Genomic DNA, 24,813 nt, shown 5'->3' on the forward strand with positions numbered 1-24,813 from the left:
TTCCCATCACAATCCACTAGAAAAAAAACGTAGGGAAAAAAATCTGGTGATAATGAAATGTATCTCTCAATAAGGAGCACACTGTACTACTAAAGCCTGACGGCAGTGATGCATGGACAATGTGACAAAATGATTTTAGTGGAACGAACTCGTTTGCGATCGGAAATAAATCACCAATTAGTCACTCGGTGTCTGCTCTTAAAAAATAAAAATAAAACAAAATAAAATAAAATAAACACCTGCAAAAGAGTCTAAAGGGGAACAGCAGACAGTCTTGATGAATAATAACGCTGCTGTCAAATAACACAAGTGTGCACATGTTTGACGAAGCCGTCGCTGAATGTCTGTTTTAGTGAGCTGGCAGGAATTTAACTGAGCTTTTAAATAACCATTATTATACCCACATATGTGCTTTAGCCTCCTTTGTCTGTCGGTGTAGGGGTACAAGCGTGAATATACAAACTCTTTCTGTACGCGTGGTTATGTTTTCAGTATTTAAGCAGGAGGGCATTTTCTGTGCGTAACAAAACACATTGCCATTTATGATTGTCTGTATTATCCAGTCATTAGCACAGCCACCTCCCTGAATCCCCTCTAAAGGATATTTTCTTAACAGATGGTGACTAAGTATGATTTGTTTGGAATTCTGAGCATATACATACCGCAGGCTACACATTAGGGCACAAAAGAGACATCACCGCAGACTGTGTGAGCTGTTACACCCATACAGCACATCGATTTCTGACCAGTTGTTGAGGATTCAGATCAACTGTCATAAACTAAGTCCAACCAAAAACGGCACATACGACAGGGCGCACGATGACCTACAGTAGGTTTTTTTTTTTTTTTTTTTTTTTTTTGGCAAGGTCGTTCGGAATTAGCAGTTCCACGGTCATCAGTAATTTGTCTGTTTACATTAGCCAAGCACTCAGTCAGTGCTTTTCACCACACTGGCTCATTCAAAGAGCTTCCAAGGCTTCTCCAAGGCCGCCGATAAAAACTGTTTATCTCCGACATAAGTCATTACCAACAAGGCCGTTTATCTTTGCCAAGAAATATGCTGGCGCAATTAAAAACCTTAATCTCCCGTTTAATTTGTCTCGGCTGCAGAGGTGCCTCAGCTCATTTTCAGGCCAAGTGACGTTTCATTAAATGTGAGTGGAAAAAGCTCAAATACAGCCCGGAGAGGAGATGATACAGTACATCTAAACACACACTGAGATTTATGGCATCTTGCGCCCGACCAACCTTAAAGAGACTGCCAGCAAAATGTTGAGTCTGACAAGAAAAACGTCACTTTTCTTTTTTTTCTTTCTTCAGCATCGATTCTCTCCGCCTGTGTGGTTCATTTAGATAGCCTACACTCATATAAGCCATCTTGGGAAGTGTCTGTGCTAATATTTGGACTGTAGTGTCTGGCGTCTCCACACAAACACGAGCACGTACGCGCGCAGACTGAGCTGTCTATTTGTTAGAATAAAGCCCATCAGCTTCAGTTGCATTTCATTTCTAAACGAGCTTGTTTCCTCGCTGGTGCCGAAAGACTGATGTGCCCCTTGATGCCAAAGAGTCTGTTATGCAATGTGGGTTGCACTTGATGCCTTTCTGAGGCAAACCCTTGCCAACGAGGAAAGAAGTGTAGGCTGTCGGTTACTTAAAATCCTACCTGAAGTGATATGGATTTACGAATTCGCTTTAAAATTCATTCATCACATCAGAAATAAACAACATTTGGGCCGCTTTCTTTGCTGACTGTGTATCTGTCAGCTCCCCATACAATTGGCTGAATAGGGGTGAAGGATGCCGTTTCTTTATTTGGGAAGTTCTGGGAAATGTGGGCCGCTGGAAAAGGATAAAGTCGGGAAAAATATGCTGATTTGCCCCTGATGCATTAGCTTCACATCTCTCCGTGAACCGGTGCTTATGAGGGAAACTCACATGTCGGTGATGTTCTCCATCTCTGCCTCGGTTTGCAGGACGGGGAAGGCATTGATACCCCGCTCCGGGTCCACGCAAGAAATCCTGGTGCTGCTGCAGGAACAAGAAGAGGGGCATGCCTCGGCGGACATCCACGGATCACCCGAACCTACCGCCACCCCGACTACCAACACCCACCACCACCACCAGCAGCACCGCCACGACCCAAACCGTCTCCCCGGCGAGGAGAGAGCCCCGCTCCCGGGTCTCAAGGCGCTCATCTCGGGTGCCGCCAACTTCAGCTATAAGGCTCGCTGAATAGCTCCACGGCCCGGCCCAGGTTGGCTGGGATCAGCCCCGGTTCGGCCAATAGAGGAGAGGAGAAATATCCGCTGAGATGGATGCAGGCTACAAAACCATCGACCTCTCCGGCGATGACAGACTAGAAGGAGAGAAAGGGGTGGGAAAAAGAGAAAACCGGAGAGCGTGTAGTCCCTTCCCCGTGTGATTCCTCCAGAATCCCCCAGTCAGTCAGCCAGTTAGTCAAAATCTCACTGCCACACTGGCAATGTGTGCCAAGGAGGATCGCTCTCGCTCTCCCCCTCTCTCTCTCTCTCAGCTGACAAGCACCGGAACCTCCTCCCGACAGAGTTGTCGTGTGTGGAGGGTAATTTTCGGTTGTTGTTAGTGGTGGTGGTGATGTAGGTGTACAAAATGACAGTCAGAAGGTGAGCACCGCACCTCACCTTCGCCGGGATGAAGAGGATGAAGGAGCATCAATGCACGCCGTGAATAAACATCACCGATGCCCTCTTAGAGAACCGGTTCTCGTACCCTGCTCTCAGGAAGGTCCGGGGGAAGGGTCAGGGGAAGAGCACAACTGTTTCTTGCTCAAGGGGCACATCACCAAAGCCTGTGCTCGCTCTCCACGCGTGTTGTCTGGTTAATAATTTATCCTCATTTGGTTTAGTTAAGTTTCCTTGTAGCAAGATGTGAGCGTCCTTATCTGACATAAAGAGAAAGACAGAGGCGTGGAAAGACCTGTGCTCTGAACAGCTTACTTAATTTATCCGCTACCTGGCTTCAGATCGTTGACTAAATGAGATACAAGGGGCTATCAATTTAGAGGCTCTAATTGTCGTAATCATTCTCATCAACACTGTTGCCATCGTTTTTATGATTATCATCTGGCTGTAATACTTCTGGAACGGTACACAGCTAATCAATGAAAAACAAAGCTGTTTTTCGCAGTCGCTTCCTATTTAATCCTCATTCGACATGTTAGAGTAGCCCACTGTGTTTAAATATCCTGGAGCTTTATTTCTAACTGAGCTGAGAGATGCTTAAAGATGCAGGCTGGATGTAATATGTACAGAGAAAGAGTGAGCAATCACTGATCATCAGGTCTTTAGCTGGCATGTACTTCACCTGGCGTCACCATATTAAATCATTAGGCCATATTTCATAATGATCAGAGGCTCTCAGCCAAACCAGACCTGAATCAATAACATGTCATCTTAGAGTGCAAGTTATACGGCTGTATGCCAGTCACCCTGTTGCTATAGGCCAGATCTCCTTCAGCTGGATGAATTGCTAACATAAGAGTTGGTCTCTCCCTGCTCTCTACAACTGGAGAACAGAGCTACTCCTCCACAGTCGTTCACCTTATAAGTGAGAGACAGAGGATGACAGAACATCTGCCTGCAAGCAGCAGAAGCCCCAGCACACCACATCTGCGAGGCTCCCTCTCCTCTCCTCTCCTCTCCTCTCCTCTCCTCTCCAATGTTCCGTCCCCCATGTGCAGCTCTAATATGACGTTTGTGCTGACGCACAGGCAGTGCTGCTGAATAGAGGAGCGTAATTATGGAGCCCTGTTTGTGTGCAGACCAATCTGGTGGGTGTCTGCCTCACAAACTGGGGTGTATGCACTCTGCACAGAGCAACGTGGGTGTACCAATTAAAAAAAATTGTGTCTGACAAAAACAGAATATTCAGATTCCTCTCTGCTCCTTTACAGGATGCAACCTGTGTTACAGGTCTGTGATATATTAATAACACCAGGCGAACCGTCTGTCATCCTCAGAATGGGTTTTCCATACAGCACTGTGCGCCTACCACAGCACACAATACATTTGGCTTCTTGTGAATCAGCATGTTTCATGGTTTAAATCACCACTTTCAATGTATTTAAACTGTACGCGCATAAATTGACATTCAAATATGTTAAAGGTGTCTCTTTGGACGTTTCATTTGGCAGCCATACCCCTCTGGCAGTTAGTATAGGGTTTAATCCATGTCATATCTTGATAACCCTTTGCCAAAAACGAGCTTCTTTGAATAAAATAAGCAGCTTATCTAGAGTCAGACTTTAATTATTGAAATTAGATGGGACATTCCTTTAAAGTACTTTCTTTTGGATGAGTTCTGCCTCACAAAAAAGAAAAGAAAAACACATCCATTTGCAAAATGTTAGTGGGTGAGTCATAAATGAATCAGCTCTAGAAATAAAAATCAGAGATGGCATTTAAATATATAAATCTGTTTATTAATAAACGATGAACTCTGTTTGAGGCTGATGTATGTGCGCATTCTCATGATGTCATCCAGCTCCCCCCATAACAGCATGGCATCATGATGTAAAGATCTTTGCCTCTGGCTGTGTGGAGACTGGTGAATTGCATCGGTTTTCATTCATTATGCTCACAACTATTTTGTATCTTTACAAGTATTTGCAAATAACCATCAAACTGGGGCTACAAATAATATTCAATTAATCTCTTGATGGGTCCATTTAGATACAGGATTAGATTGCTCCCAGAAATATCCACTTCGAGGTGATGACAGTCGAGTATACAATCATCACAGTCTCCCCTGTGTTCCTTTCAGATCAGATGTTGTTGAATCCCAATCGCCTATTTTATCGTCACAGTCATTCGTTGTTGAGTCATAATTGCTTTGGCCGCTGCTTTGCAATCATGTCGCTCCATTAAAGCCACCTGTGCTGCTTCCTGTTGTTGCATCATATTCTGTTCTTGGGTTTTCTTTGACTGAGAACATAATATGTGTACTTACGGCTGTTACCTCAGGTTTGCACAAGATGAGGAACAATGTCTTGTCATTTTCAAGTCCAAACTTTTACCAGAACTTGTTACGGTTTATTTATTTGGGACCAGAAAGGGGCTGATATGCTGCTTTAGCCCAAAGCTGAGAGTAACAGAACCCGGGTCATGACTGGAACAGCAGACCAGTGAGTAGATGGGAGTATGTAATGAAAACATCGCTGAGGTGAATGTGTTTCTTCTTTCAGTAAATGTGAGGCGGTTTGGCACACAACACACAACCCGTGGAGAGACAAACCTCAGTCGGTCTGGACTATTTCCCTCCTCTCTTCTCTTTCTAATGTACTTTTTGGCTACATCAAAGTATGAGGAGATAGTAGTCTTCAGTGGAACCCACAAGTCTAAAAATTGTCTGAATGTCACTTTCTGAACAGAATTATTACTGCAGAGCTGTGATTAAAAGGAACAAATGCATGACATGATGAGCAATTTTAATGAAAGGAAGTAAAATTTGGAAATTGTTCTTAATTTTCTTTTAACTTTAAGAAAGTCAAGTTAAAAGTTTTCTTTATTTTTCTTTTTTTTTGTCAGTGGTTCAACATGCCTCCAGTTATGCTCCGCTGTTATCGATTTTCCTACATATAAATGTTTTGTTTTGATGTTTCTTTACTACTGTGGTTTTGTACAGCATGTCACGGGGGTTCGTGAACTTATTTCAACCTCTACAAGTCATTTGAATTGTGGTTCTACTGACAGATTATACACCAGTGCTCTCTAGTGGCAGACGGGATACTTAAAAAGCCAATTTTCAGAAGGTACAACACAATGTTTCCAGTGAGCTGGGAGTTTAATCTAATAAGTGATGAACTTCTGCTTTGTTTCATTTTAGAAAGTCTGCACATATACAGAGTGTCCTCTCAGGCTGCTAAAGGACCAAAGGAAATGACTGAAGCTTTTAGAAAGTAATGCACCAATAACCATCCCTGTCAGCAAAAGAACAATGAAGTATCCCATCTGTGACTTTTTAACTACATAATCTGATCATCCAAGCAGACAGCAGTCCAAAAAAAGAAGAAGCCATTTAGTAGCCATGCATTAGTAACAAATAGTGGACACTATTCGAGAGGGGAGTGAAGTCAGTTGAAAGGAGGAAGGGAGGGGAAAAGGTTGGGACAGGTGGGGTTAAAGTCTTCCAGTGAGTGCCTGACATACAGTCAATGAAGAGCAAGGAAATGGAGCTGGATATAATAGAAAATAAGGATGGAAAACAAGGAAATGACAATGAGGCCTTTGAATCAGAGGTAAGTAAGGCATAAAACAATCTTAAAAGAACTGGAACCTTTTCGATCATTTCGATTACAAGATGGTTTGAGCTACGTTTGTTTGTTTGTTTTATATTTAATAATTAAAATAACATCTATCTTCTGACTTTTACTGAAGTTGACAATAAACTTTGAGGCTTCTGAGGACAATTAAACCAACTCAAATGTTTTTTGAGCTAGAGCGGCATATTTACACCTGCAGCCAACACATGGAGATTCACCCTTGGCACGGTGATTACAGTTAACTAAAAACTGTTACGGATTCAAATATTGGGGATGGATACAAGAGGAAAAACCACAACAACAACACTGGTCCGGCCGGGTTGAGTCAAACGATGATTTTAATGATCACACGCGTGGGAGATGGACACCGTACGCAGACAGCATCAGATCTCAAAATGGTGGAGCATTGATTAAACTCTTATAGCCTCTAGTGGCCCCACCTTATCATAAAAGCCTGAACATTCACATTCTTTCTCTCACACAGCGCCTAAGCTACAACCTTGGCTCCCTGTTTATCTGCTCCTGCTGAGTTGGGGCAGAAAACTCCAGTATGTTCTGTTCTCTTCTAATCAGACAAATAAGGCGATGACTTTCTGCGAACAGTATTTCTTATAACTCAGCAGTATAATGCATCATAAAACAATGTCATTCATTCACAATAAATCAGCAGTCTAATGTAATGCAAATCAGTTTAACAAATGCAATAGTTATCACCTTCTTCTAATTCAGGAGAATAATGCAAACTAAAACTACATAATAATTCACAATCTTCAATTAGGGGTATAACATGGCATAAAATAATATTATAATCCAACATTCCCCCTGATGAGCTCTTTAGAATAAAGAGCTCACCTACACCCTGTAATCCAGTGTGGCAGGGTTCATTTCTTCTCACTCCTGAGGTCCTTTGTCCCCCTGATGGGCGAACCATATGTGAGATGACCTCTGTGTTTGTGCAGTTCAGATGCAAGAAAAACTATTATTACAACAGTAGCCGGTACAGATGACACCTCCATCACTCCCCAGTTCTTCCACAGCTTTATTTTGGTGCTACCTTATACCCTTCAAACGTACCCAGACTAGAACCTCTGTCCAAGGAGCTTTTAGCCTTTATTTTATCGCTGCAGCTACCAGTGTCTTCCAGTTGGGTTATCCTCTGCTCTTCTTTCTTCAACCTCAGGGGTTAGACAACCCTTCAGTCGTTGCACAGATCAGGGGATTATTCTGCCCCGATTTCAAAGAACGATCTGTGTATCCTCGGGTCCTGTGTGTCCTGTGTATCCTCCAGAAAAAGGAACAGGAACGTGTCCCCCTTTTGACCAAGAGCCTCTCGAACCTCGTTGGTCTGGTGTTCCTGGATTTCCGCCAACCCCTTCATGCTTATTACTGTGTTTATGGGATCCATCCTTTTGAGGTGACTAATCGGAGCCCAAACGCCATGACACTTGGACCCAGTTGGTGTCTCGGCAGTCACTGTGTCTGTCTCTGTTGTGAAGGATCCTCGTATATCTGTGACCTCATCTGGTGTCTGTTCCTTTCTCTGTCAGAGACAGAAAACCAAAACACCTCTCTGCCTAGCTCTAATAATTTAATGTTGTTATCTACTGATCTTCTGGCGATTCAGAATTGGTTTCGAATATTCAGAATGTCCCAGGGACTTATTCTAATCATATCCTATGTGTGTGTAAGCGTGTTTGCATTTAGCCCTCTGCACTCAAAGTCAATACCTGCAATATATCAGTCCGGACCATCACGCCAAACGAAGCTTATGACCTCCAAAAGACCGAGTGCCGACTCATTATAAGCACATTTGCAAGGTGTGTCTGAAAATTATTAAAACCACTCATTTTAACAAAAGACATCAAAAACAAATTAGCCATTTTTAATCCTAACATTTGCCCCCCAAAAATCATGTGTTTGCTTCCGCCTACTGTCCCACGGTTTCCTCTCCAGTGTGGTACTCAGCTTCTCATGAACACAGGCATTTTATCATCTAAACGCTATTCAGTTCATTTCAATGATTAATGCTTAAACATGGAAATAATGATTTATGCTTCTCACTGGATCTCTAAAAAAGTCCGGAAACCTCTTGGGTCACTATTAGCTTAAGCTTTACTATACCTAAGTTATTAAAACACAAATGAAGTCATAAAAATGTTCATATAATCCTTGTTTGATGTTAAAACTCAACTCCCCCCCCCTTTTTTTGACACATTCCCATGTGTCAAATCAACGGAGCTAGAAAATTAAAAGAAAAGCTTAGTGACCTCATATCTTAGAAAGTATGAGACCTTCTCCTATCCAGTGTCGTTGCTCCAGTCCTGTCAGCCTGTGCCAGGGAATGAAACCAATTTAATTGTCATGTTAGATCTGTTCAACTCCTGGCTCCGCCCAGAGGCTGCGTCTGCAGAATTGCCAAGAAACAAAACCTGTAATAATATGAACTTCACTTGAATATGAACTTGTTGACTACTTTTGACACAGCAAAGGAATATCCTCTCCTTCTCGAGGACAGGCACTGACTCCCACTTATCTCCTGGAGCCAACTGTCCCTTATGGAGACACAATATTGCAGCTACAAGGTTTTGCAGATTGTTAAGTTTTTGTTTTTTTTCTTAAATTTTATTTTTGCATTTAAATTAAACATAACATGCTTATACAAAATCAACCAAGAACAATTACTGTTTTTAACATTTGTGAACTTATAAGCATGAAAGGGAAAAAAAAAAAAAGAAAGGAAAAAAGAAGAAAAAGAAGAGGAAGAAAAAAAATAAAATAAAATAATTCACGCGGAGTGTGAGGCATGAATTATGATCAGTTATTTTTTTAAGAATTCTAGAAATGGTTGCCAAATCATACAAAAACTCGCCAGTTTCCCCTCTCTATCAAATCTCATCTGCTCCACCCTGGCCACAGACCTCATCTCATTAAGCCACCTGTTAAAACACGGGGCCGAAGAAGACTGCCACTGTAAAAGAATAAGTTTCTTTGCAGCCAGCATACCCATTGTAATTATCTGTTTTTGTGAAAAGGAAAAAGATTCGACTGATGCAAATGATCCAAGTATAGCCAATGTACCATCACGTGGTACTTTTTTCCTAAATTGGTTTGAAAACCACATAAAAATCCGGCTCCAAAAAGCATTCAAAACCGGGCAATGCCAAAATAATTGTGCAAGGGAACCTTCACCGACTTTACATCTGTCACATAAGGGGGATACAGAATTATAGATCCGGTTAAGTTTAAGTTTAGAAAAGTGTAGTCTATGAATGACTTTAAACTGGATTAGTTTATATCTGGCATTTATTGAGCCTTTCTGAATATTGGACAAACAATTTGACCATTGGTCTTCAGACAGAGGGACCCCGAGGTCTTCAGCCCATGTTTTCTTAATTCGGTCGGAATCAACTGGGATTGTAAAGCACTTAACAAACTGAGATATCAAACGTTTAAAATCTGCTTTCCGAATTATATCAAAGTAAGTATAACTTCGTGGCTTCAGTGGAAAGTCTGAAAAGTTTTGTTGAACAAAATTCCTTATTTGAAGATAACGAAAAAAATGTGATTGAGGTAATTGAAACTTTTCTTGAAGTTGAAGGAAGGACATAAATTTGTCATCTGTATATAAGTCCTCAATGTATTTCAATCCCTTTTCCCCCCATTCCATCCATTTTACCTGGTTTAAACAAGTAGTTATGTATTATTGGCATTCCTACTGAAAAATCAGGTAGTTTGAGAGATTTCCTAATTTGACTTAATATCTTTAAAGAGTGTTTAACAACAAAATTACGACTGAGCGAATTGTTAAAAGAACCCGTGTTAGAAAACAATAAGACCGGTAATGAGGCTTCAGATACTGTTGCTGCCTCTACCTGGAGCCAGATCGGAAGCTTGTCATGGCAATAATCAATAGGCGAACCCCACTGCCAGTGCAATAGAGCTCTTGAATTTGCTGCCCAATAATAATAATATCTAAACACAGGGAGACCTAACCCCCCGCAGGAAGTGTTTTTTTGAAGATGAGCCATGGATATCCGAGGGGGTTTTCCTGCCCAAATGAATGAGTGAATCAATGAATCAAGCTGCTTAAAAAATTTAAGTGGCAAGTGAATAGGAAGGTTTTGAAAAAGATATAAAAATCGTGGCAAAGACACCATTCTAACTGCATTTATTCGACCGATCAGAGACAGAGGAAGCAGTTTCCATTTTCTAATATCCTCTTTGAGCTTATCCAGCATTTCCAGGAAATTCAATTTATAAAGGAGTTTGGGATTTTTAGAGATCTTAAGACCAAGATAGGTAAAAGACGTAGTTACTAATTTGAATGGGAGTGAGCTGAGGAACTTTGGGCATAGATTATCTGTTATTGGCATAAATTCAGATTTATCCCAATTGATCATATATCCTGATAATTTCCCAAAGTGTTTAATACAATTTAAAAGATTAGGGAGTGAGATTTCTGGTTTGGAAAGGCAGATCAGTAAGTCATCTGCATACATGTTAACAAGACTTTCCACATTCCCAAATTTAACTCCCTGTATACCTGGGTGGTTTCTTATGTTAATGGCTAGGGGCTCCAGGGCTATATCAAAAAGAAGCGGTGAGAGGGGATCCCCCTGTCTCACCACACGTTGTAATTGAAAGGGAGAGGATTTATCTGCATTAGTGAGAATATGTGCAGATTGTTAAGTTGATCTGTGTGTAATGCTCTGAATCAGGTATGTAATATTAAATGAATGTCGTTTAATTAACTGCCACTACTTAAAACTTAGCAAAAAATATAACTGAATAAAAGATCACAAAGAAAAACATGATATCAGTGTTATGTAAGCGTGTGCGGCCTTCTATGCTCGAAGTCACCCCAGTCCATAGATCAGCCAAACATCACGTTGACTGTAGCTTTTAACCCTTATTAACTTGAGCACAACTCTATAACGAGCAACAAACTGCAATATGTATAAAAATGATCATGGTTACACCTGCAATGAAAGATCATATGATTATCCTGACACCTGTAAATAGAAGATTAACCTGAGGTTATAACAATCACTGGAACACAAATGTTAGTATAATGTCAAAAGATTCAATAAATGATCAATGCAATGCTTGTTATATGATTCTGATGTAACAATAATGCTGATGCTAAAATAACAGTAAAACACCCCCTTTTTATCCCGTTTATAAACTTGACACATAAACGTTTATAAATGCCTCTTTTAAATTTTATTTTCCCCCGTTTTTCCCTTACTGACCACAGCAGGGGAATCTTAGTCTTGATTCAGCCATGAATCCAGCTCACCTGATTCATCACTGAGCCCCACCGTCACTGGTGTCTGACAGGGTGGCGCTGCATATTCTTCCTTTAATGTCACTATTTTCAATCTGTTAATTAGAGTGCTTAAACATGAAGTAGACTGCGTCCACAACAAGTCAATACAGCTGTAAATGTGGCCAATTATCAATCTATTACCAATCAATAACAAAAAATAGCTTTTATTTTATGCATGCTTTTAGTCAACCACTCACCCAGAGGATCTCCAATCCCAGAAAAATCCTTCTCCTCATTTAATGAGTCTGTCCTCCTTCCATGCCCTGGTAACTGGTTCATTCAGAGCCATATGATCTTGAAATATACATACAACTAGGGCTGGGCCATATTATACCGTATATAATGTTAGGCAACAATAGGAAAATGAAATATCGTGATAGAATATGAGTAAAATGGGCATGCGCAGTGCCTTTGTTTTCATACGTACATGGCCGATTGTTGAGTGAAACAGATGAACCAGAATTGGTTTGAAAAAATGGTGCAACTTCAGTGATGTGGAACTGGTTTGGTGTTTGTCCGTCAGATACACGACAAAGCAGATTTTTTGCAGAACATGCAAGCGGCCGTCGTTATTGTCGTATTTGTCGGACTAAGATGCTCTTAAATCTGGGAGCAATCTGGGTCCTAAGCTCCATATCTCCATAAAAAACTGTCTAAATTCTTTCATCTTTAATAAAACGATCAGCATTGCTGCTTTATCAGGTGTAACTATGAAGTTTAACTTCCAGGTAGGGATGGGTATCGTTTAGGTTTTATCCGATACCGGTGCCAAATCGGTACTTTTGAAACGGTGCCGGTGCTCAAACGGTGCTCAAACCGGTGCTTAAAGAATGGAGAACACAAAATTGGTCCAAAAACCTCTCATGTTCAGCTGTTTTTTGTAAAAAGATAACAATGTTAGCCTTTTCTGCAGCTATGGGGCATATATGGTATCACTCTTGGCTGGAAGCAGTGCTTAAACAATGGAAAAAACACAAACTTTGTCCAAAACCTCTCATGTTTAACTGTTTTCCACTTTTTCTTTGGTCATTTTAGCCTTTTTGGCCAGGGTGAAGGGAGTATCTGCCATCAAACAAGAAGAGAGCCGCATGTAGCTATGATGATGTTTGCTAGTTCACCTTACATGCATTAATGTAATAACGTGGTTAGCCTACTCAACGTAAATTACACACGAACAACATTAAGCTACTCACGCAGAGAAGAACGGCTGCTGCTGCATCATCATCCGTCATCATTTCTGCTACACTGACAGGGCTAGGGGCCAGGACTCTATTCTTCGTGTTTTTGGGGGATGTTGCTAACTCCGGGTCCGATAACAGGCAACTGGTTACTACCGTTTATGTCAGAACACCGGTACCCATCCCTACTTCCAGGCATCCATGAAAACAAAATTTATTACATTTAACGGAGTTAGAAGTTAGCAGGAAGCTAGCGGAAGTTAGCTCGCTAGTTTCGCTAGTTACCTAAGCATGATATTGCATGTTCTGACTGAGAGATTTCTGAAAAAATTCAAACGTACAGCTCTGCTATCACTTCCAACATAAATGAAGACAGAAAACTAAACAGCAGTGACGTTTGTAGGGTTACTGAAGTTGGGCTAGCTGGTATATAATGATGTGCTACGTGATCGCTAGCGACACAGCTATGTTAGCATAACATAAACAGTGAAGCTGGAGGACGAACACTAACACTTTTCCACTTATAAAAGTTAACGTTAAGGTTCCTGATAGTTAGAGACAAATGCAATCGCATAGCAGGATGCTGTAAACGGACCAAACTTCAGTCAGGAGAACAACTGAGATAATCCATCCACAATACAAGGTTAGTCATTAATATACTGCAACAACATGGGAATAGAGCAGCTGCCAGAGAATTCAACATTAATGAATTAAGGTACAGAAGTGGAGGAAGCAAGAAAAATGAGTTTAATAAAGTTTGATTTATCTGACTGCTTTGTTTCGCTTAATGTGCCTTATAATCCCGTGCACCTTATGGTCCAAAAAATACGTAGGCTACTGCACACTGCAGTTTAATGTTGCAATGCACCTCTTTTTAACTTCAGTGGATATTATACATGGTTATGCTCAGGATATGTCAGCCCATTTCTACTGGAAATGCCTTTTGGTTAAACTTTCAGCAAGGAATTTGCATTTGCACTGTTACATTTTTATAAAGCTTTAATGTACATAAAAACCAGCTTTTTGTTTAAGTGAAAATAAATGGAAGGTTGTCTTTTTGCACTAGTAATGTTGTGGAGTTGTATTTTGTCTCGCATCAATTATATCGTCAGTTATATCGTTATCGCAAATTTTCAAATATATATCGTGATAAATATTTTTGGCCATATCGCCCTGCTCTACATACAACAAGCCAAACCACACCTTGGTCACACCAACCCTTTTCCGCCCTGAAGATGTCCAACATGGCGATGTCCAGACATCTTAGTCTGGACTGTCAAAGGTGACTTTAACGCTGACTGTTCCGACAATCCATTTTATAACATTTCCTGGTCAGATTAGCCAATCTCTGCACCAGGGTTTTAATCATTTTGCAATTTTCATTAGTTTTTATTTTTATTTAGTTTTGACTCCAGATTTTATATCAGTTGTAATTAGTTTTTACCAATTGTTTGCTAGTTTAGTCTAGTTTTTATTTTCTGAAAATCCTTAGTTTCAGTTTAGTTTTGATTAGTGTCAGTTATAGTTTTAGTTGTGTTTGCCAAAATTAAGTGTAACAAAATCCCAGTTTCATCATATCAGTCATGCTCTTCTGCTTATCCTTGGGTATTGAGACAATTAACTCTTGCAGCACCGGGTGTTCGTAATTTTGGTTCAAGTGAATTGATAATCTTTTTGAAGGCAATTGACTCACACAGTTATGTAGATGTCCCTGTCCTGTTGTCTCGGGATGCATCACGCTGCCTTGCCTGGGGTTAGCTTCTGTTTCTGGGGCTGAGGGTTGAGTGCGCTCCCTTACCTTTTCAAGGTAAGCTAGGTTAGTCTTCTTGTGTGAGCTTTTCAAGTGCACTTTAAGGTTTGTGGGATTTTTTCCCTTTATAAATGTCCCTCATAATTTGTCTCTTTCCACTACAAGACACTTGCTTTATCCAAAACACAGTCATATTCAAAGTAATCCCAAATTGGACTCTGGCGCTTTCTCCCGACTTTTCCTGACATGATTCTGCGCGTGGACGGAGCAGCAACACAGACAACTCGACTAACGTACTGCCCCCTGCTGGCATAATGAGACAGCAAAAATCTGGAAACTAAACTTCATTTTCACCCTAGACTATTGTAGGACACGCACACATCAATGAAACTAAACACATTTTGCTATAAATTCAGTTAATTTTAGTTAGTTTTGTGAACACTCATTACAGTTTTAGTTAGTTTTCCTTTTTTTTTTTTTTCATTATATTTCCGTTAACGAAAATGTTTTTTCACTTCTAGTTTTCGTTATTTCATTTCTTTTCGTTAATAATAATAACCTTGCTCTGCACACTGGAATAAACATAATCAACATGATCAACATTTTACTGCGTGTTAATTCACCATCTTATCGATTCAAATGCTCCATCCTTATGTGGTTTGCGACATTATGTTTATCCACTCCGTCTCTAAATGTTTGAAGAATTTTCAAGTTTGGGGTCAAATTTTGAGAATTTGACCATAAGTGAAAGTTATGGTGTTATCACCCCCTTCGGGGCTTACCTTTCCCAGTTTTGATGATATTCCTCCCTATTCTTTGCAAGTACCCCCTGTTGGTGGCGAGAAACTGTTGGTGTGGTCAAGTGGGTGCTGTAAAAACAAAAGCTCAGGACAGAACAGTTATCAGTCATGTACTTCATGCAAAATTAGCATATATCGAATTTCATATTGATCCTCTGAGTGTAATGGTACATTTTAATTTGAATTTATCAAAGCTAAACATAATAATTTTTCTTTATTTTACTCTTGTTCTTGTGCAGCACCACCTCCTATCACATGCCCCTGTCGGTTATATCTCTACCTTTCTGAATTATGGACTATTTCAATGAAAGGACCTAAAAGACAGGGACCAGTGTTTATCATTACATATCTCCATTTTGAGTGTGACAAGTCTACCATTTCCCTGTTATCCATAGATATTACTAGAGTTTTTTGGCTTTTTTTTTTTTTTTTTTTTACCTCTGTTTAAGTGACCAGTTAATTGACTCTTTACAGTGGCCTGCTATGGTTAATAATAACATGTTCAGTCATTGTCAGCGGTGTGTGTGGAGGCGTGGAAGAGATGACCCAAACGCTGGACTCACGGTGCAGAAATGAAGAGGATTTATTGGAGGGTAATGAATAAAGCAGGAACGATGGAGTAGCTGGCTGGCTGAAAGACTGGAAGAATGGCTGGCTGACTGACTAACTGAACATACTGGCGGAGAGACACATTACCATCAGACGTACATCAATGACACGACAGAGAACTGGTGAAACCGAGGAACTTAATACACAGGTTGAACGATGACAATGATTGGAAACAGGTGAGTACAGGGCTGAACATAATCTGACTAATGACAGGGGAGACAAACTGACACGGGGAAAAAAAACAGGAAGTGAGAACATTAATGTGGCGAACTAAACTGAACATGAACAAACTGAAATCACTGGGTCAACGACCCAGGAACCCTGACAGTAACCCCCCCCCCTTCAAAGGCCGGCACCTGACGGCCAAAAGAAAAAAAAAAAAAAAAAAAAAAAAAAAACCAGAACAGGGCGGGCGGAGGGGGCCCAGGACGGAGGGACGGAGTCCACACAGAGACAGTTCAGGTGGGCGGCCAAGCAGCCCGAGACGAGACAGTTCAGGTGGGCGGCCACATGGAAGGCAGCAGCGACCACTGAGCCGGTCCAGTGGGCGGCTGCAGCGGTCGAGATGAGACAGTTCCGGTGGGCGGCCACGTGGTCCGAGGCCGAGACGAGAAAGTTCAGGGGGCCGAGCTTGCGGACGGCAACGACGTGGACACAGTTCGGGAGGCCGACCGTGCGGAAGGCAACGGCGACGATGACAGCGCTGGTCCGGGGGCCGACCGTGCGGAAGGCAACGGCGGCGACGTGGACACAGTTCGGGAGGCCGACCATGCGGAAGGCAACGGCGGCCACTCAGGCGAAGGCGGTCCGGGGGCCGGCCGTGCGGAAGGCAACGGCGGCCACTCAGGCGAAGGCGGTCCGGTGGTCGACCACGCCGGCGACGAGGAGCAGCTGTAGGACCAGGCGAAGCAGAAGCCGAAGCCGAGGCCGGACCAGGCGTGGCAGAAGCAGAGGCCGGACCAGGCGAGGCACAGGCTGAAGCTGGACCAGGCGAAGCAGAAGCAGAGCTAGGTGACAGCGAGGCAGCCGCAGGTGGTGGCTGGACGGGCTCCTCGGGCCCTCCAGCTGACGTGGCAGGAGGCTGGACGGGCCCCTCGGACCCTCCAGCGGAGATGGGAGGCTGGTGCGGTCCTCCTGAACCCCCAGCTGACGAGGAAGGTTGCTGGACGGGCTCCTCGGGCCCTCCAGCTGACGAGGCATGAGGCTGGACGGGCTCCTCGGGCCCTCCAGCGAAAACGGTCTCAGAACCAGTGGGTACTGGAGCCCCTGGCACACACAGGACAGAACCAGCAGGTGCGGGAACCTCTGGCAGGGAAGCGGCCGGGCCAGCGGGTGCGGAAACCCCTGGCTGAAAAGCAAGGTAGCTCACAGCTGGCTCTGGGTGCTGTGGCTGCAGGTCCGGGAACTGAACAGGATGGTGGACGGGCGACTGGACTACAGGGGACTGGAGGGCGGGAGGCGACTGGACTACAGGGGACTGGAGGGCGGGAGGCGACTGGACTACAGGGGACTGGAGTGGAGGCTGAACAGCAGTTGAGGGAACTGACTGGAGTGGAGATGCTAAAAGATGAACAGAGGTAGGTGAGGCTGACGACGGAGCTGAGGTTGGTGTGGCCGATGGCTGAGCTAAAGACTGAGCTAGACAGGGAGATAGAGCTAGAGCCTGGGCTAGTAAAGCTGGTGCCTGAGCAGGGGACACTTCAGCTAGCCTAACCAGGGATAGTGCGAGGGCGTGAAAAGCTGGGTCAGGAGGTGGATGAAGAGGTGAAGTAGCAGGTGGACCGGTTAGCTCTTCCAAGCCTCCAGGGAGGTCAAGCTGGGTTCTGGTTGCCCTCAGCCTGGGCGCTGGGACAGGCACGGAAGGTGGCTGGACACCAGTCACCCCCACCCGTGAAACAGGAGCGGGTGTGGAGGTGGACTGGATCGCAGCTGCCCTCCTCCTGGGAGCTGGCACCGGTGTGGGTGTGGGCTGGGCCCTAGTCCTCTGAGGAGGTAAAACGGCTGAAGAGGAAGGCCGAATCTGGGCCGCTGCGCTGGTAGGAAAAGGCTGAATGATGGGTGTGGAAACAGTGACTGGGTGTGTGGTACTGGAAGGTTTCTCTGCGATTATTTTGGTCCTCCTGCCACCACTATTTACAGTCTTTAATTGAACGGTCGTCGAGGGTGTTGAAGTGCGGATATTGTCCTTAATATATCCCAGCTCAGAGGGAGCAGAGCTGAAAAATTCTTCCCAGTCTACATCCTCCTCCAGGAGGGAAACACCCCACGGATCAGGGATAAGTTTGCTATTTGTTTTAAGTGAAGAGTCGAATGTGGAGGGTGGAAGTAGGGTTGCCAACCGTCCCTTAAAATACGGAATCGTCCCGTATTTAGAAACAAAAGTACACGTCCCGTATTGAGCTAATAAGGGACGCACTTTGTCCCGTAATACAGTGAGAATCAAAAGTAGTCTATAAATGTTTATGGAATTAACGCTTTGTTTGAAAACATAATTCCCAGCCCCTCTCCTGCTTTGTGACCAATGAGCTGACAGCACACTTATGACAATTCGAGTATGACAATTCAGATTACCGCTCATCTCATTGGTCGAGGAAAGGTCGCTTACGGAGAAAATACCGGAAGACAACAGATGACCACAACAAGAAGCATGGCCAACAGGGAAACAAACGCCGTCACTGCGGTGCAAGTCTCGGACGACAGTACACCTAAAGCTGGGCAGACACTGTGCGATTTTTTCAGTCGCGTTATTCAGCTCCTGCTCAAACTGCACGATTGACTCGCAGGGGTTAGAAGTTGGTAGGTCACGATGCAGGTCTCACACTATACCGCCCGATGCTCTGATGCGACCTGAGTGCTCACACTGTGCGTCCATAAAATTAAGGTTATAACAGAAAATCTGTCTCTCACTCACACAGACACACCACCACCATCAACTTTGCTAAATTGCTAATGAAAAACATGATCAGGCAGCTGTGATTTAGCAGCGATGGAGATCCAACTATTTTCACGGTTGTTGTGGTCGTGATAATTTTGTGAGGCCACATCGAAAAGGCTCGGATGAGCTTTTCAAAGTTCAAGTTGTGCCTCCATCGCTTGTGTCCAGATCACACGCTGCACAGCCGTGCTGCTCCGTCTTTTTCACGGCGTTTACGTGTTTGCGCGCGAGCGGCTCACGAGCGATTGATGATCGGGAGCTGGTCGTGAGGTGTTAATCACTTCTCGTTACCCCACGTATACTACACGATGAAGGCCAAAATCGGTCCGATCACTCAAAAATCGGCTCAAAATGGGCCTAAAACCGCACAGTGTGAGCCCAGCGTTAGAGCAGCAATGTTTGTTCCCCTCAGAGAAAGGGAAGAATGGGAAAAGGAAAACACCTGGCTGGAAAAAGTTAATATGGGCATGTGCAGTGAATATCAGCGCTATGTGGCCAGAAGTGTGATAATATAATTTATTTTGTGTAATAAACGACTGCAAGGATAGATGATTACAACAAATAGATGACTAATACATAAAAGTAATACATAGATGAATAATGATGATGAGTTAAGATGCGTAATCATGGGAACAAGCGGGTTTTCAAACAGGAGCAGCTGATTAGCATTAGAAAAGCTGAAATAATACCTCAGCTGAAGCCAATTGTACTAAATGCACTAAATGTGCACTGTTACAAGAATATTTTTCTTTCTATTGTTTTCTATTATTTTAAGTTAAGCAGGACAGAGTTCTTTTAAAGAAAGATTTACTTATATTCTCAAAAGTTAAGCATGACAGGCTTCTGTTTAAGAAAGAGACCTGTTTTATGTGTTAATGTTGTCATTTTGAGCTAAAAATAAATGGCTAAATGATCATTTGTTTCACATGTGTTCATATCACAAAGAATACACATCTACTTAAATCAAATTCAAGTCAAAGGGTTAAAAAAAAATAATTTCACACACAAAAAAAAAAGAGCTAGAAAATTCACCACACGGGGAAGGGTGAAGACAACTGGGTCGCCCGGCCCTGGCCACGAGGTGTCCCTTATTTATTTTTCAGGGAGTTGGCAACCCTAGGTGGAAGACAGTTCATCTGAAAACAGTCCATGTTATGGTGGCGTGTGCGCCGCCTTCTCCGGGAAGAGGCAGCGGGCGGGGTACACAGCCGAGCCTCTGGCACGGGAGCCTCCATTGAGCCGAGGTGCGAGGCGGAGCCGCCGTGCCATGGCGAGGTTGAAGGTCCGGTGAGTAAAACGGCTGGCGGGCGAGCGAGGAGCCGAAGCTTGGCCTGTGATGCCCACTCTCCGCGGCGAATGCTCCGATGCAGGTGAGACAGCAGGTGGAGGACCGCGGCGTCTCCGAGGCCCACCCAGAGCCAGACGAGTCCCCTCAAAGACGTGCTCCCTCTCTGAGAAGAACCGCTGTTTCCACCTGAGCTTCTCCGCCCAAATGGAGAGCGCTGCGTCCTGCCGCTCGAAAAGGTCCGAGTCCGCTGGGTCAAAAGCGTGTCTTCTTGGCACGGGTCGTGTCAATCTGTCAGCGGTGTGTGTGGAGGCGTGGAAGAGATGACCCAAACGCTGGACTCACGGTGCAGAAATGAAGAGGATTTATTGGAGGGTAATGAATAAAGCAGGAACGATGGAGTAGCTGGCTGGCTGAAAGACTGGAATAATGGCTGGCTGACTGACTGAACATACTGGCGGAGAGACACATTACCATCAGACGTACATCAATGACACGACAGAGAACTGGTGAAACCGAGGAACTTAAATACACAGGTTGAACGATGACAATGATTGGAAACAGGTGAGTACAGGGCTGAACATAATCTGACTAATGACAGGGGAGACAAACTGACACGGGGAAAAAACAGGAAGTGAGAACATTAATGTGGCGAACTAAACTGAACATGAACAAACTGAAATCACTGGGTCAACGACCCAGGAACCCCGACAGTCATGAGTGAAATCAAACCTCTTCTTCCCTTTAGCATTTAACATTCCCAACAATATACTGTGATACATTAATCGAAACACAGCTACTAAAACACACTTTTCTTAATGCAAACATCAGTAACTCAAAATTAGCAACCAAAGGGTTAAGTCTGCAGTTCACACTCATGTGAAGCTACAGCCTCCCCCTTTAGTCTCTGTCATCCTTCTGTTCTTGCAAAAACAAAACAAAGCAAGACAAAACATCCACCCTTCTTTTACAGGCTGGGTGAATTGTTTGTGGACATTTACTAATCCTAAAGTTGGTACCGTTTTTGTCTCATTATCAAGTCAGTTAAAACTTTTAGTCGTCAGTCCATCACAGTCCAGTCACACATCCACACACATTCATACCAGATATTGCTGATAATGGAGTCTCACGCGCAACTTATTCGAGCCTCCCTCACCAGCAAGATGACGTCATCATTTTAAAGGAAAACAGTTCCTTGTTTTTTTTTTGTTTTTTGTTTTTTTGGACTAAATACTCTAGGAACAACAAGTAGGCCTGCAGAGCGAGAGCGAAGTGCTCTAATAGGGTGATATGGTACTACAAGGTCATTAAGATAAGATGGGGCCTGATTATTTAAGACCTTGTATGTGAGGAGCAGGATTTTGAATTCAATTCTGGATTTAACAGGAAGCCAATGAAGGGAAGCCAAAACAGGAGAAATATGCTCTCTCTTTCTAGTCCCTGTCAGTACTCTTGCTGCAGCATTTTGGATTAGCTGAAGGCTTTTCAGTGAGTTTTTTGGACATCCTGATAATAATGAATTACAGTAGTCCAGCCTGGAAGTAATAAATGCATGAACTAGTTTTTCAGCGTCACTCTGAGACAGGATATTTCTAATTTTAGAGATGTTGTGCAAATGGAAGAACGCAGTCTTACATATTTGTTTAATATGTGCATTGAAGGACATGTCCTGGTCAAAAATGACTCCAAGGTTCCTCACAGCGTTACTGGAGGTCAAGGTAATGCCATCCAGAGTAAGAATCTGGTTAGATACCATATTTCTAGGCTTTTCAGGGCCGAGTACAATAACCTCAGTTTTATCGGAATTAAGAAGCAGAAAGTTAGCGGCCATCCAGGTCTTTATGTCTTTAAGACATTCCTGCAGTTTAACAAATTGGTGTGTGTTATTCTGGCTTCATGGACAGATAGAGCTGGGTGTCATCTGCATAGCAGTGAAAATGTATGCTATGTCTTCTAATGATACTGCCTAAGGGAAGCATGTATAATGTAAACAGAATTGGTCCTAGCACTGAACCCTGTGGAACTCCATAATTAACCTCAGTGTGTGAAGAGGACTCTCCATTTACATGAACAAATTGGAGTCTATTAGATAGATATGATACAAACCACTGCAGTGCAGTACCTGTAATACCTACAGCATGTTCTAATCGCTCTAATAGGATATTATGGTCGACAGTATCGAATGCTGCACTAAGGTCTAGCAGGACAAGCACAGAGATGAGTCCACTGTCAGAGCCCATTAGAAGATCATTTGTAAAGCTGTTTCTGTGCTGTGATGAGCTCTGAAACCTGACTGAAACTCTTCAAATAAACCATTCCTCTGCAGATGATCTGTTAGCTGTTTGTCCACTGCCAGGAGGGAGTGTAACCTCCGGGCTATGCGCTTCTTAGCAGACTCTAATAATAATTTATAACACTTTGAAACAACAGTCAGCACCCCAAAACAAGAGTCTGACTGAGGCAAGTGCAACCTAGAGGTCAATGGAGACTCTAACTCACAAAATGACCACTCAGGTTCACTCTTATAACCAATTTGGACTCTAACCAACAAAATGACCAACTCTCTACCAAACTACTTGGGACTCTAACCCAATTTCTTAGCAGACTCTAACTGCTTTAACTTCTTCTTAGCAGACTCTAACTGCTTTAACTCATGAGATTTTTCATCAAAATCAAAACAGACATCCACCAGTAATTTCAGTGAGTAGACTTTAATTTTATCATGTCCAATTTGGCACACTTTGGAAATAGATTCAACAGGTAGTGCCTTACCTTTGTAAGCCGGCTTATGCCCACTCACGTCAGACCACTGGCTTGTGCCTGTCCGTTCGACAACCTCGGACCGTCCAAACCTCCAACTTCCACCCCAATACCACAGGATGAGCCCCCAAACTGTTACGGATTCAAATATTGGGGATGGATACAAGAGGAAAAACCACAATAACAATACTGGTCCGGCCGGGTTGAGTCGAACGATGATTTTAATGATCACACGCGTGGGAGATGGACACCGTACACAGACAGCATCAGATCTCAAAATGGTGGAGCATTGATTAAACTCTTATAGCCTCTAGTGGCCCCCACCTTATCATAAAAGCCTAAACATTCACATTCTTTCTCTCACACGGCGCCTAAGCTACAACCTTGGCTCCCTGTTTATCTGCTCCTGCTGAGATGGGGCAGAAAACTCCAGTATGTTCTGTTCTCTTCTAATCAGACAAATAAGGCGATGACTTTCTGCGAACAGCATTTCTTATAACTCAGCAGTATAATGCATCATAAAACAATATCATTCATTCACAATAAATCAGCAGTCTAATGTAATGCAAATCAGTTTAACAAATGCAATAGTTATCACCTTCTTCTAATTCAGGAGAATAATGCAAACTAAAACTACATAATAATTCACAATCTTCAATTAGGGGTATAACATGGCATAAAATAATATTATAATCCAACAAAACCTAAATAAAACAAATTAAATATACAGGAATGCCTTCATTTTCAGTCATTAAAATCAACCAAATTTCTCCAACAAAACAAACACTGAGGTGGCACTGGTTTGTTTGTGTTGGGCAAACAAATAGGAAGTTCACTCTGCTTTGTACTTCTTAAATCTTATAACAGGAAAAATGCCCCATCTAAATACATTTTTAAAACTAAAACGAAGAAACTAATAACATTGAAATCCTTTTAATCAGTAATAAAAACAAACTAAAATGACCTGACAAATAATACAGAAAGAATGAAAAAAAAAATTTATTGCCATCGTGCAAAAGGAAAAATAAATCTTTGTCTAGGGTTTGAAGAAGAATGTCATTGTGCAAGAGCTGTGTAAACAATCCCATCCAAGAACTTCAGTCACCACAGTCTCAAAATGGGCTTTCCACTTGTCTGACTGACTGCCTCTAACCCCCCCCCCCCCTCCCCCCCACACACACACACACACGCACACATCCTTTTCTTGATCTTTTTTTGCCTCACTGACCAAACATCCATGTAAGACAAGTTTGTTGATTGCTTCTGGGTCCTCTCTGCCAAATTTCTAATATGAATGATCCTCAATACATGTGTGACAGGAACAGCAGCACATATGCACTGATGGGGAAATCTCATCCGAAGGTATAGACGATGCGTCGGCAAAGATGGGACAACACAACAAGAGGTTTGTCCTTTCTCATTTTTAACCAAAAACACAGTGTTTCTTCATTTCTTCTGAATCACCAGCTTTTCTTTTGTGAGCCTTTTGATCTAACATTTATGACCTCTCTCCTTACTCCCCTTATCTGTGTGTCAACAGCTTGCTGGAAAAGAAAGTGGAGGCACTCCAGGGCTATATGGCAAAGCACAAAGACCAGATTCACCTGATTAGCCAGCTAGTTTTAGCTGCTGGTAAATTATCTGTGTTTGTATCTGTTAAAGTGTAACTCAGGTCCCTAAGTAGGTTATAGTTGTATAGGGCTAAAATACAAAGGCATAAAAGGAGAATCTATTTCTAATTTTGTACAGAGTTGTAAAGGGCTGTTAAATTTACAAATTAGCCTAACAGGTGAGTGGACCTGCATGTTCTTTGCCTTTAGAGCAAATTGATGTGAGCATGTTTTTGTGGAACAGACTGAAAAAGTA

At 42.8% G+C, this 24,813-nt stretch overlaps 2 protein-coding genes across 6 annotated transcripts in view; one reads left to right on the top strand and one right to left on the bottom strand.

Annotated features, from left to right (window-relative positions):
* The window catches only part of ntrk2a (neurotrophic tyrosine kinase, receptor, type 2a), a 113,259-nt gene extending 110,503 nt beyond the window's left edge, over nucleotides 1–2,756 (bottom strand). The window contains exon 1 of the mRNA XM_085425707.1: nucleotides 1,939–2,756. Coding sequence (XP_085281833.1) covers nucleotides 1,939–2,198 — 260 coding nt within the window. The 5' untranslated portion in view covers nucleotides 2,199–2,756. The remainder of the gene's footprint in view (nucleotides 1–1,938) is intronic.
* A 3,403-nt stretch (nucleotides 2,757–6,159) lies between these two features.
* Nucleotides 6,160–24,813, top strand: part of LOC146657551 (solute carrier family 28 member 3-like) — a 44,555-nt gene continuing 25,901 nt past the window's right edge. For 2 of the 5 annotated variants that reach the window (XR_014914072.1, XM_085425708.1), the window contains exons 1-3: nucleotides 6,160–6,277; nucleotides 24,267–24,352; nucleotides 24,488–24,579. Coding sequence is in view for 3 of the 5 variants with exons in the window: in XM_085425708.1 (XP_085281834.1) it covers nucleotides 6,194–6,277; nucleotides 24,267–24,352; nucleotides 24,488–24,579 (262 nt within the window). In the remaining 2 variants the exon portion in view is untranslated. Of the gene's footprint in view, nucleotides 6,278–17,869; nucleotides 18,764–19,054; nucleotides 20,752–24,266; nucleotides 24,353–24,487; nucleotides 24,580–24,813 lie in introns of those variants that run through there. The other 3 variants (XM_085425710.1, XM_085425711.1, XM_085425712.1) reach the window with 3 other exon arrangements.

This window comes from Rhamphochromis longiceps, linkage group LG12, assembly GCF_057381845.1.
Source record: "Rhamphochromis longiceps isolate RC_006_pf linkage group LG12, R_longiceps_female_GT1.1, whole genome shotgun sequence".
In the NCBI taxonomy this organism is placed as follows: domain Eukaryota; kingdom Metazoa; phylum Chordata; class Actinopteri; order Cichliformes; family Cichlidae; genus Rhamphochromis; species Rhamphochromis longiceps.